The 14498-nt window shown below is 34.4% G+C and overlaps 2 protein-coding genes across 26 annotated transcripts in view; one reads left to right on the top strand and one right to left on the bottom strand.

Moving 5' to 3' along the window:
• Window positions 1-14498, top strand: part of LOC100115682 (sodium/potassium/calcium exchanger Nckx30C) — a 570283-nt gene that overhangs the window by 204710 nt on the left and 351075 nt on the right. For all 25 annotated transcript variants that reach the window (XR_004345110.1, XR_004227569.2, XR_004227594.2 and 22 more), the window contains one exon: window positions 7556-7809. Coding sequence is in view for 14 of the 25 variants with exons in the window: in XM_031929636.1 (XP_031785496.1) it covers window positions 7556-7809 (254 nt within the window). In the remaining 11 variants the exon portion in view is untranslated. The remainder of the gene's footprint in view (window positions 1-7555; window positions 7810-14498) is intronic.
• LOC116417614 (histone-lysine N-methyltransferase KMT5B-like) overlaps window positions 1-14498 on the bottom strand; it is a 144680-nt gene that overhangs the window by 2782 nt on the left and 127400 nt on the right. The gene's annotated exons all lie outside the window — the stretch shown is intronic.

The raw sequence follows: 14498 nt of genomic DNA, 5'->3' as shown, positions 1-14498 counted from the left end.
GCCTCGTATGATTTATTTACTTAGACACCAAAAACCACGGAGCGCACCACCTAGACCTCGTCATCGGCCACCCTGTACACCTAGACACCGCTCTTGAATGATTTTTACACCTATACACCAAAAACCACGGAGCGCTCCACCTAGACCTCGTCATTGGCCACCCTGTACACCTTGACACCGCCCTCGTATAATTTATTTACCTAGATACCAAAAACCATGGAGCGCACCAACTAGACGTCATAGGCCACCCTGTAAACCTAGACACCGTACTTATATGATTTTTATACCAAGATGCTGAAAACAACCCGAACCTTGTCATTAGCTACCCTGGCAAGCTAGTTACTGTCACAGCTTCGGAACTCAAAGTATGCACCGGAAACTTCCTAATATTAAATATCGTAATATATTATTATATTTTCTTGAGAAATTAATTCCCATCTGTATATAGCTTCGCCGCCAACTTCACGGTCCTAACACTTCTTGCGGCTAACTTAACGGTCCTTTGACATTTCGGACTGAAAAATAAAAACGTGATTTTAGCATTTGTGGATTATAAAAATAAGCAGCCTTATCACTAATATTTTTGTTGGAAATCATAGTTTAGCTCAGAAAACATTTTAATGAGGCAAAAAACCTTACCAACAGTAATGATAAGTATTTTTTCTGTATAATGTCTGATCTCATTTGAATTATCAGATGTAATATCAAACGTATTATTTAAATCATTTTACTTTCATAATTAGGTTGCCATCCTCCTTGTCCGAAAGGAAAAATTAAAGGATATGTCATAGGATCAACATGTTTACTTATAATTAGAATATTTTAGGTTTTGAAGTTTTAGAATCAATACATAATTACGTTTTAATGGAGGTTCTCCTTCCTTACCTGCAAAAACTATTGCAACTTCATTACATGATGGAAGTTTAAAGGTTTTATTATTAGAATAATTTTGCCGTGTAATAAACATATTAACTTCTCTAGGTAATTCATTCGCATTTCGAGCACGTTTTAATTCTTCTACCTTAACTTCATGCATCATTTTGTATGCTTCAGCATGAGGATTTATTTTACGTAAGATATTCTTAATTTTATTTAGTAATTTTATGTTACGTTTTACATCAGTTGAAAACCAAATTTCATTAGCTATTTCATTGTCTATTATATATGATTGTCCGAATTTTCTATTTTCATTTGTTACTGGGTTTAATGAATAAGCATTATGATAATTTTGACGACAAATGCGAAAAACTTAAGGGCCATGGCCAGGAAAAATATCTAGTTTAGCCCCAATACTGACAAAAGCTAAAGCATTATTATAATTTCCTATTAATCGCATAAATTGTTTACTTTCTTGTGATTTGCGATTAGTCAACAACCACAAACAAATCTGATATTGAAATTTATTATTTATTATAACTTTTCCTTTATGACAACAATTGCTATATTTTTTATTAACTGGTAATTCTAATAAAAAGTGTTTAGCACTACAAAATTCACATTCTTGATCCATTTTGCCTAAGTAATTTAAAGTATATGTTTTGTCATCATATTCAGAATTAGCAATAAATCCTATTTTATCATTATTTAATTAATGTGTGTTTTATTATATTCGTTAACATTAATTATGATTCATAATGTGGAAGATTTATTTTGATGAGTAAATAAGGAATCAACGTCTATGCTTTAGAACAAAGTAAATTTTCTACTTTCTAAAAACTTGACAAATCTCTTAAATATTGTAAAACATATACTAAGGGGTCAAGAATAAAGTATAAAATCTAGATCTAGCGTCAGTATAAAAATAATGACATTTAAAAACACATTTGAACATGATAACAAAACTCCACAAACTTATGAAACTCTTCATGCAATTATTATAAAATATGTACTAAGGAGTTATATAAAATATATAAATTTAAATGTAGTGTTAATATGAAATTAATGATATTTTTAGAAAGAAATTTCACATTTAGCGTTATCACTTAGTTTGATTAATTATGTATTGTAACGGGGCGATTCGACAGCTTATCGTGCGGCCGCGAAGATGCCGCACGTCACCTTCAGGAGGTTAATTTCCCGGTCGGCGATCCCTTGGTGATGGCCAGGCGATAACGAGCGGACGTTAGCCGCTGGTGCAGCGCTATCACCCGTGCGTTGGCATGCTGAATGCTCGATACAAATGCGTGGTGCGCCCGAAGCACCACGCTTTCCTCCGCGTATCCGTGGGTAACCAGACAGCTGGGGTAATCGGGAATTGCACAAAGAAGAAACACTTGCGTGTAAAGTTAATAGCAAGAAAATATATTGTCTGAATCTGAGTGAAATACAAATTGATACAAATTCGAGAAGACGACGCTTGCGCGCGCGATTGTGAGGAGTATGCGCGTGGTTTCTCAGGCGAAGCCGGGCTGACGATTCGGTGGCGACGAATCTCGGCCTTCGGTGGCTTCGTCCCGGATATTGATGAAGAACCTACTTACTCGGTCGCTGGCCAAACGCTTTATCTCTCATCCTCACGACCGTTGACGGCACCAGGAATAGTTGTGGGCTGGGGTGAATCTGGAGTCGTCCCTCCAGGCACTCGTAGCTCAGGAACACACTTGTATGCTAGTACGGAAAAACGGCTCGTAATATTGACGGTATCATACTAATTCATTCATACTAATTGAATTTAGTTTATAAATATATGGAATTTTCTATGTTTATTCTAAGTCTAAGTAATAGGCCGAAATTGAGTTATCATTTAAACAAGTCGAATTTGAAATAATATTTCTAAGTAATTCTACTCATGGCGGAAATTGCTCTTGAGTAGAGACTAGTGCGCTTAAATTGCGCTAGAGCTAGTAAATACGCTAGGCCACGCAGGGCCTTTTATATAATGCTAAGCGAGTGCGAATCTCACATGTATCCAAATATTCGCGAGCAAAGCTGCGTACGCTTTGACGCTACCGCGTCATCGCTCGCTCCTATTCAGCACGTATACACATATTCATCGGTGCGAGCTATGCCGCTGCGTGCTCGCTCTTGTTGCGTAATCTTTGTTGTGCTCCTCTCCTGCCGCTGCTGGCTACTCTGCGGTGTTGTTTACGTGCCAGAACGGGGCAGCAGAGAATTCTTGTGTTTCTGAAAATTAGTCGAGTTACTTAAGAATTTATGAAATATCGATTTGATTTATTTTAAGCCGCGGATCGTGTGCGGGGTATTGCAATATGTTGCCTCTACCAAATAAAAAAAATATCTGCGTAATATTTATATAATATTTTAAACTCTTGAAAAGAAAATGTATCCTAATCTCGTAATTTAATATTTATTCAATATATTTTACTAACCTTTCAAAATGTGTCTAAAAATCATGATTTTAGAATGCTTTTACATTTTTTATAACATTTTATTCCTATATTTTTTGTGAATCAAATTAAAATGTTTCTTATAAATATTTATAAAATAGTTTTAAATGTTTTTATATACACTTTATAACGATTTATGTACATATTTGAATAAAATATGAATACAACATTATAAAATCTTTGAAAGAAAATGTATCTTACTCTTGTAGTTAAATATTTATTCAAAATATTTTACTAACCTTTTGAAATATTTTTAAAAAACATTATTTTAAAATGTTTTCAACATTTTTAATAATATTTCATTTCAATATTTTTTGTGAACGAAATTAAAATATTTCTAAGCAATATTTACAAAATATTTAAAAATATGTTTTAGATATATTTTTTAGCGATTTATGCAAATATTTGATAGCTCAAGCTATTAACCCCGGATTTCTTTCGTTTTTGAACATTCTCATTTTACCTTTCTCACGCTCCTCGTACTCCCAAACGAAGTTTAATTTCTCATCTTTGACGACGCATCTCGAAGGCCACCCCGAGGCCTCTGTTTAAAATTTTAAAAAAGTTTTTATGAAATCGACAAAAAGCCCACCTCGATCACCCTCATATCTGGTAGTCTTATACTGCCGGACTACGTAAATTTTTATAATCTTATAACCAAGTTTAAGAGCTTTCGCTATCTCTATCGGAACCCATGTCCCAGAGAGCACTCGCTCGTTATCGCTTTGGTGAGTACATTCGGTGACACATTCGCTTATTATACAACTTTGACATAAACCAAAAATTAAACGATTATTCATTTTTATAGCATTCATCGCTTTCAAAGCGCCTGCTACACGCCGCACAATGTTTTCAGGCGCCCGTACTTCTACATACCCTCGCGCCGTAACAATTACTACATATGCTTTTGCATTTATGATTATTAACGCGCTATAGGATTTATTGCATTTTACGCAATAATGTATCCTAGGTTTGACACCTAAGAGATTTAAAATTAAATTATAATGCTCTTCATTTTCGGAATAATACGCAATATTTATAAAACTACTATGCTCGCCTAGTAGGTCGCGCTCCCTGTCAAACTCCAGACTTTCGCCGTCATCAAAATTAAATATTTTAGCAAGATCTGAGATAAGATCTTACAAAAGATCTTACAAACGTAATACACTCGGTAATACACTCGGCCGCATGCTCAGATCTTTTGTTTTTATCCACATCTGCAGAGGATAAATCATGGCACAAGCAATGCTCAAACGTAAGTTCGAAAACGAGCAGATCGCAGCGAGGAAGAAAATATCGTCATGTCGGAAGTCGGTCCTGAGAAGTCAAGAAAACATCTAAGCTTTTTATTATCTACAGTCTACGGCTTAAACAATTCTAACACGAAGAGAATTGTGGTTGGACTCCGATACGATAGTGAAAAAGAAAGTTTTACCCCGGCAATACAGCTGATAAACTCACAGTCTTCAGCAGGTCTCAATTTGAGCCAAAGCAGCTGGACTGCATTACAGAATAAGTTTGACAATATTAACAGTTATTTCGTATCAAACTTCATCCCATCAGCTCGTATAAATGTAGTAGATATCGAATGTGTTTTTACAACGCTGTACGGCATTAAATCCATCATCTTTGACAAGCCAGTCGAGCAGAAAACGACCAATCCAACAACTAAAAAGTAAAATTAGTCTTCAGTGCTAGTCATGCAATATCGTACTTTTCGACGACTCCAGAAAGCCCCTGTCTGTGTCGAGGACCGATTGAGACGTCTCCAGCGCATTAAAGTCATTGTAAACCAGTGCAAAAATTTTGTAGTTAAAGAGTTGAAACAACTCGTCCCGGCAACAACTTTCAATGACAATAATAGTAAAGAGATAGTGCGTAGCATTCTTAAAGAAAACGCTGTTCATTTGAAAAATAATGTACTAAATAAATTTAACAACAATTTTCTATTTTTCTCACGACAATATTTCGACATTACGTATGCCGAACTCTCAACTATTTTATTTATTATTTTACACGACGAAATTTACGGCTCGTTCTACGATGAAAATACTGTACCGTCTTTTTCGTAAAAAACAAAAATCATGTAAATAGCGAAAAAAATGTAAACATCTATTGAATACCGTACTATACGTATATTTACATCCCTAAAAAATCTTTTATTAATTTTTATACCTCTCCCTTAGTCGTAAGACGTTAAAACATACCGTCCTTTATAATATTTTTTCAACACGGTTAAAAAATCTCATGAATATTCTACTTCAATAACGTCGGGACAGCTCGAAACAACGAGAGGAAAGACTCACTTAGACATTTTCTCCGTACTCGAATCAGATACTTTCCAGATACTCCCTGCGTTAAACGAATTACCGGCTCATAAAAAACAAAATTTATTGATTATATTCCAGCTTTCATAGTTTTCAAAAATGCTTTTTACCTGAGCTCGTAAAAATCCGAGTCTTTCCAGACCTTAAGAGTCCCAACATGGTCCTAACCGTCAAAAGCGGGAACTCTTTCGCGCTGCACACGCACACGTGCGCTAGAAAAAATCAGCCTCTTGAGTACGTATTAGATCCGCCGAGACACTTGATGCTAGATGTCACCACTCCGACTCCCTGTCCACACTTTCTCCAACCCTATTTTCCTATACACACCACATGTAAGGTTGTATCTACAATAAATCACTCACATTTAAATAAACCTACACACGATATTTATTTATTTAAATATATGAACACGAGATCGATTACTTACGCACATACTCCACACTCCATTCATCTGCGTGTAGAGCTCTACTGCTCTCATAGACGACGTACACTCCCACACCACCACATCGAGATCATCATTATTTATTAAAGAATTATTTATTCAAAAAATTATTATTATAAATAATCATGCACAGCCCCCAAACGTCAGCTACAAACCACCCAACCACCCCCTCCTCACTGTGACGGCAGGCCCAGCCCGGGGATAAGAGAACAGCAACAGATAACTTGCCTGGCGTAGGCAAGTTACCGACAGAGTGGCGCTAGTAACCAAATGTAAATAGTTTACCTATGCGCGGGTAGATGGCGTACGCGCATGTAACACAGGAAAGAGGGAGCAACTCGGGTATATAAGGAGCCCCGGAGCCAGCAGCGAGCATTAATGATCTGGCTCTCAACTGAGTAACGTGCGAATGGTAGTACTCGCTTCTTGCTCCGGTCTCCACCATACCTAGTAGTCCATAAGCCCCAGGCTCTCGAAGAGTATGTATGCAGTCCACTCCATCTCCTATAGACTGAGATCCAGCATCGCTCACAAATATTTATTAAAAGAATAAATAAATAACTCTTTGCAAAATATAAATAATTTTGACCCTTTATTAGAACATCATCTCCCATCCCCCCATCAGTTGTGTCATCGGTGCAGGATGGTAGTACCCTGTTCTTAGGTAGCTCATCTGGTCGTAGATTCATGGTGAGATGATAGTACTTCACACATCAGTCTAATAGCTGCGTGGTTTACCTAAGCGCGCGGGGCGTGCGTAGTAGATAGACCCTACTCACCTCCTTCAACACGCGAGCAGCTCTCCTCTGGTGGGTCTTCCACTTCAGAACATAGGGAAAGCTTTTGTCCACTCAACAGATATTACCGGGTGGATCAGAGTTCCTCATCGTTCTTCGTATGTGCTTGTCTCCTGATTTACTAACCTCGGGTCACGAATTCCTCGCGTTCGCGCTCTAACCCTTCGCGGACCGTTTCATTGGCGCCCGTACAGGGACCCAGGTTTGTTATAATACGGAGGTTTATCAAGGGGAATCATTGACGAATTTTACACACTGGTTTACACATTGGATTTTACAAATGGTAAATTCGGTTCGATGACGAACATGAAAAGTAAACATCATAGAAATATTATAACAACACTTCAATTTTATAAGTAAAATTTAGAATTTGAAATGATTTTAGTCCGTTTATAAATTTAGGAAAACTAACACAACAACACATCGTAGATGCTTAGGTAAAGACGAAGGATCTAGACTTTATTTTTTATAGAAAAATTAACAAAACTCAAACTTTTCAAACTGACTTTTTAATGGTTAGTCAGCTACGGAACAACGATCTGTTACCATTGCTTGTAAATGGGACGTAGAGGGGTGGAAGGGTTGATGACTAATGTTTACGCATTAAACTATTATATATATATATATATATAATTTTTGTAGGAAAAATAGATGACAAAGCAACGCAGTTACATGCAATAGCTTCGTTAAAAGTGTTACTGGATGCAACTAAATCACGTGATGGGACAGCTGCTTGTGCGTCCGCAGTTCATGCTCATACCGAAACTAACAGTTTATCTGTTAAATTACATGAGGCTGTACAAAGCTCAGGCTCTACTACTGTTGAAACTACTATTGGTGTACAAAGTCTTCTGAATGGAAAAATTACTGCCAAACAGACAACAAGTGTCGAATCGGTAAACCATTTAATTTTTAAAAATTTTTAATATCCTATTATAATCAATTACTCTTATTTATATACAAGTATGAAATTATAGCGCTTATCTGCTGTTTTGTGCTCAGGAGCTGTATTTTTATTTCTAGATTTACAGTATATATATATATATATATATATATATCTTCTGTGACGAGCGAATGCGAATCCGTATTTTGCGCGCTCGTCGCGTTGCGCGGCAGCTCCAGGCGAGAGAGCGGCGTTGCAAGCTCGACGATACTCGGGGGGTGCGCGCGGAATCGGCGCGCTGGGTCGGATAGGTAGAAGCGCTAACGCAATTTAGACGTGCGATACCAATACATCACCCGCGAGTATTTACACGACAAGACGCGAGCACCCGAAACTAACCAGAGGCCAACGGCTGGAGGAGTCAGCCCCACGACAACACCACCGAGAGCACCCGGGGAACCCCAGCAACGCCACTGCAACGACCAGGAGGGACGCCTCCAGGTCAGCCAGGATTATCCCCGTGGTGCTGGCAGATACGCGAAGGCCGAGCGATCAACGCTTGCGCGGACACCGTAAGTCATCAACAATAGCTACTGCGCGATTATAAGAGTATCGAACCGACTGCAGACACCGAATCCGGGACTCGCTGCTACCGAGTCATCGTCTTCAGCTCAAGCCGCGAGTGCGGAAGCATCCTCTCGCATTACGCGGTACTTTACGCGGTACTTGTAATCATATTGGAATAGAATATATTATTTCATCACAGAACATAGATGTACGCTTTATTATTCCGCGAACTTATCACGTCCTTCTGACGGAGGACTCTACGCGCGAAGAAATCGCGGCGAGCTTCGCACGCCGCGCAGTTGTACACCGAAGCAACCCGTCTGCATTGAACGAAGTCGGCATTGGACCGACGGCTGACATTCGTCGCCGACTTCCGCATCAACGTGGGATAGCCGTGCGGAATTAAGAAGTGAGTAATCAGCATCTGGCTGTCGCGCTAAAGTCTAGTTACGTAAAATTCTTTCATTTTTATGTGATTTTTTAAAACCTTTAAAGCCCCCCTCCTACCCCTACTTATCCCCACACTTAATCTCCCTACTACCCCCTCCCCCACCAAATAATGCATGAACGTAAGATTGCTCTCTACATCATTACGTTATTGCACAGTAAAATATCGCTGTCTGATTAATTAACTGCATTTTTGACAAACAACTCAATAAATTTTTAGAGAGCTATTAAAATAATTTACTTATTGAAAGTTAATAACGATATGGACAGAATAAATGAGTCCAAGTTCAAAGAACGCAATGGTTCTAAAAGAACTATTATAATATAATTATTATAGATGCTTCACTAATGATTCAGATAATGACTTTTATATTGGATTTTTAGATTGAAAATTTACATTACATCTTAAATTTTGGAAATACTTTAAGTAATTTAAAATTAACATTATTATTTACGGGTAATATTGATTCTGGTGAATACCATCACAAATTTTCAAAATCCTAACGTTAAAAATAATTAAAGAACATTTTAGAGTTTTTTCTAAAGAAAGAATCAAAACACTTAGTACATGTAAAGTAAATAATATGGATGATGATATATCGTTGAATATTTAAGTTATGATGAAATGACGTATGAATGCTAAATATTAGAAAGAAAAAAAAATCAAATTGTTGCCATAATAGGAACGTGCATTTATGTAAATATGATGATAAGTTAAAAGACCGTTTATTATATGATGATAATTTTAGAAAATTAATAAGATATTATAATAATTTTGTTGATTTCGCATCTTTTCTGACTAACGAAATAGAACAAAAAGGACAATCTATTTACAATATTAAAATACAAGGCCGAATTTGTCACGTAACTCCCGATACTTCAAAACCAGATGATCATAAAAGACCGAAATATAGTCAATTATATATATTTGATGATCAAACAGCTGTTGAACAAAGATTAAATACATATAATAATAAAAATATAATCTAATCACATATTAAAATTGTGACTAAGATTAAAAAAAAATCCTATTGCTAAAATTATAAACTTTCGCATCAAATAGCTAACATTGAAAATCTTCCAAATTATAAAATGATTTTTTTACGAAAAAACGGACAACAAAAACATGTATATAACAAACCATTAACCACTGAATGCGGTGCTATTATAGTTTATGACACAGGTTAACTAGAAAATTATAATCTTTGCGTATATCCTAAAGAATTCACAAGACACATATTTAAATAAATTATCGCAATTTGTTGATCCAATGGTTTTCCTATTACTGTTTCCACTAAGTGATTACGGATGGAGTACTAATTATTTTCAAAATAATCAGTCAAAAGAGAAAAAAAGCTTACTCTTTTGAATATTATTCATACAAACTTGCATATCGACCTAACAAAAAAAAATTCAGTCCTTTATTATATGTGGGGAGATTAACTCAACAATTTTTTAAACACTCTTATGTTATGATAGAAAATAATCGCTTTAATTATTTGAGAAATAATCAAATCATTATTAGATGCAGTAGTTAATAGTGCTTCAAATATTTTTAATAATTTTGAAACAAAAGCAAAAATCGGAAATCTTTTTATACAACCATCAACATATATTTTAGGTCCTAGGTACATGAAACAACATTATCAAGATGCAATGGCTATTATCAGAAAATGTGGTAGACCAGATTTATTCATAACTGTAACATGCAATCCAAAATGGAAAGAATTAAAATTAATTTTAAAACAATTTCCAAAAACACAACTCCAAATGATGTACCTCACATCACCTTTAGACTATTTTGCACGAAAGTACAATCGATAATGAATGATATAACAAACAAAAATATTTTGAGAATGTATTCGCTTATCTTTATACAGTTGAGTTTCATAAACGAGGTTTACCACATTACTTCAGAAACTTAAGAAATTAATCATATAACATATGCTGCACGGACCTCATAATAATAAGAGTCCATGTTTAAATAATAAAGAAAAATAATGCACAAACAAATTTCCAAAACCTTTCGCTAATGTAACCACGATACAAAAAATTTGTTACCTACTATATAAAAAAATAAATAATACTTCTGATAATCACATTTATAAAACTCTACTTGTACCATATAATAAGTTTTTATTAATGAAATATAAATGCCATAGCATGCCATAGCATAAAATACTTTAAATATATCCATAAAGATGATTGTAATAATGATAAATTTAATGAAATTAAAAATTATGTTGATGGTAGATATTTAAGTTTAATGGAGCAGCTTGGCCATTACAAAATTATCCAATTTATTATAGAAGTCATTTAGTAGAAAATATGCCTGTAAATGATAAAAATAAGCAATATAAAATATTTAAAGTAAATAAAATTAAAACTGCAATGGGAAATTATCAAACATGACTAACAGCTTGGTTTGAATTAAATAAAGTCGATAATTTCGGCAAATCTATAAAATACGTAAATAGTCGATAATATTATATTTTTAATAAAAGTAGCAAAAACTGGCAGAAAAATAAAAAATAAAATAAAAAATAATACGATTGGTAGATTAAATGTAGTTTCTCCTAAAGAACATGAACAGTTTCATTTAAAATTGATATTAAATCAAGTAAAAGGCGCCACGTTATTTGAAGGCTTAAAAACTTACAACAATATAAATTGTAGTACATATCTCTAAAAAAAATTAACTTCTAAAAAAGTAAAAGGTTAGGCGAGTTTGATATATTCTGCAACGAAATAACAGATAAAAAAAACTGAGATCAATCAACCAAAATCAAGTTTATTATATTTAATCATAATAAAACAACAAATTTTTTTTGGTCAATAAAGGGCTAACTTAACTTAAAGTTAAGTTATATAATGATCAATTAGGAACAACTCTCAAGATACTTACAACATAACTTGCCAAGACTGTTTCATTGTATGGTGTTTTTATGACGTTCTGATACATAAAAAGAATATTTAGTTGTTTACCAATAAACAAAATAAAAAAACACGGAGCCTAGACACAACAAAACACAAAGCGCACCACCTAGACCTCGTCATCGGCCACCCCGTACACCAAGACACTTCCCTCGTGTGATGTATATACCTTAACATAAAAAATTACTAACAAGGAAAGGTACCCAACCCGAACTCACCGATTTTGATGATTTTCATATATGTTGTAGAACATAAAAAAATAAGAGACACGTATTTTTTTTATCGGCTAATTTTCACTTTTAAGGGGTAAAAACCTCCCCTAAAGTTAACCCCCAAAAAGCGTTTTTTTTAAATATCTCGGCTTAAAATTAATATTTTTCAATGAAACAAATTGGAGGTTATTTCTTACAAAAAGAGCAAGTATTTCATGGTGATTTGAAGAGTAAAGGTAGCATCCCCTATTTTTTAGGGGTTGAAAACATATATTTTTTGGCATAATTTTATAATAAAAATGTTTAAACCGACTAAAAAAAATTGGAAAAAATGTTTAAACATCCTTAATAACAAAATTTAGTTGACGTCTTTCGGTGTTTTCATAAATATTACCCCTAAGGGGGTAAACCACCCCTAACACAAAATAACTGTAAATATGTAATTCAATACATAATATTTCGTAGAAAGTTTGTATATAGAGGTTTTCGAGGTCGCTGATTACAAATCTGTTTGAAAATTCAAAATGGCGGATCCAATATAGCGGACGGAAATATCGAAAAAAAATTTTATATAATAAAAAAGTTTTAAACGACTAAAAAATTTGGAAAAAATTTGTAAACATCTATAATAAACAAATTAAGTTTTTCGGTTTTTTCATAGATACTTCCCCTTAGGGGGGTAAACCACCCCTAACACAAAATAACTATAAGTATACTTCAATCCATAATATTTTGTAGAAGGTTTGTATATAGAGGTTTTCGAGGTCGCTGATTACAAATCTGTTATCAGATTTTGAAAATTCAAAATGGCGGATCCAATATGGTGGACGGAAATATCGAAAAAAAATTTTAACTTTCAAAAAAACTTGTTTACAAATGTGTGATCTTTGTAGCCTGTACATGTGAACTAAAGAGCCTTAAACCCTAAACCCCTAAAGAACAAATAGGCTAAATGGTTGTGAAATCAAACTACATTTAAAATATGGGTAATTAATCGGAATATTTAGCTCTTAAATAATATTTTCTAGAATAATCGCTATGACTTGAAATTATATCAAACATTTTTTAATTTTAAGTAAATTGATTCTTCAAGAAATACCTTCATTACGTATTGCAGAACGTTTTTTATACAAGACATTAATACAAAAATTTTAATAGAAAATGTATATTCGTATTATTTTTAATATTAAATGAAATGATGTAAAAAGTACAATCTTCATTTGTTAACAATAATAAATATTCTGTTACGTTAGATAAAAATTTTTTTACATTAACATAACTTTAGATGCAATATTTTATATTAATATGTATGTTATTAATTAATTATTATCGTGTTAAATACAATATTTTACAGCTTACATATTGTACAAGTTTAAATAATGAACATACATTTTTTAGTGTTGTTGGTTGTTTATTATTACTTATCTAATAGAAAAGTGCAAAAAATTTAAGTACCTACCAATTTCTGCTGCAAAAATATTTCTAATAGAATTAAAATATTTATACAGTGGAATTATCACTAAATAATTATATTAACTGTTGCCAGTAATTGTATGTATAATCTGTGTGACGACATGGTACATAATGCAATTTATTTCTGATTCAAATAATAAATGTGTGTAAAATAAATATAAAAACTTTTTTACTTTATACTTCGATGTTTTACTTTTTCTTTTTCTGTATCGATGGCTTTTTATTGTAAAATTCTATTCATATTTTGGCATTACGGTTTATCAATTTATGATTTTTTAAAAATAAAACATTTAATATTTTTTTTACGTTTTTATCAAACTTTGACGTTTTTCTACAATACTTCGATGTTTTACTTAATCTTTTTCTGTATCGATGATTGGCTTTTTAATAAAAATTTTCGTTAATATTTTTGGCGGAAGGCCGAGTGTGAGACTCTTTCGACAATTTTCGGAGGCTATTTTTATTTTTGCAAATCGAAAGTTCGGGCGGCAGGTACGGCGCGGGGCCGGGGCGCCTGCTTGAAAATCATTCGTGAGTTAAGCGTCGTAGGGGAAGGTTCGACGGAGTCGCGGTGGCAAGACTGAGCGCGGGACTTATTTTAAAAGGCATATTTCGGGAGCCATTTTTATTTTTCGCACATCAGGAGTTCGGGTAGGTAGGTGGCGACCACATAGAGGAGTCATTCGCAAGTTAACCGTCGGAAGGGAACATTCGGGGAATAGCGAGACTTATGTTTGGACGCTAGCGAGGGCTCATTTGCGTCTTGGCCGCTGGACAGAGAACATCTAAGAAGGGATTTCATCTCGGATACAAAGTAAAAGTAAAGTTTGAAAAAAAATAATTTGACCTTGAAATGACCTTGTAGGACTGGCTCAAATTCGAGGTCACAATTCTCCCCCCCCCCCCCCCCCCTATACAACAACTTTGGTCTCTACCACTTTTTTTTTAATTTGGCGTTGCTAGAGGAATTACGTAGGCGGGGTTTCATTCTGGCTGCAGGACATTGAGATGACCTTCAGTGCCGCAACCGAACATACCATTCTGAACGTAAAATTTACCGCTCTTTCCA

The sequence above is a fragment of the Nasonia vitripennis genome, assembly GCF_009193385.2.
Source record: "Nasonia vitripennis strain AsymCx chromosome 1 unlocalized genomic scaffold, Nvit_psr_1.1 chr1_random0003, whole genome shotgun sequence".
Classification (NCBI taxonomy): domain Eukaryota; kingdom Metazoa; phylum Arthropoda; class Insecta; order Hymenoptera; family Pteromalidae; genus Nasonia; species Nasonia vitripennis.
Note: the sequence above shows the minus strand (reverse complement) of the source record. Positions and strands in the feature narration are given on the sequence as shown.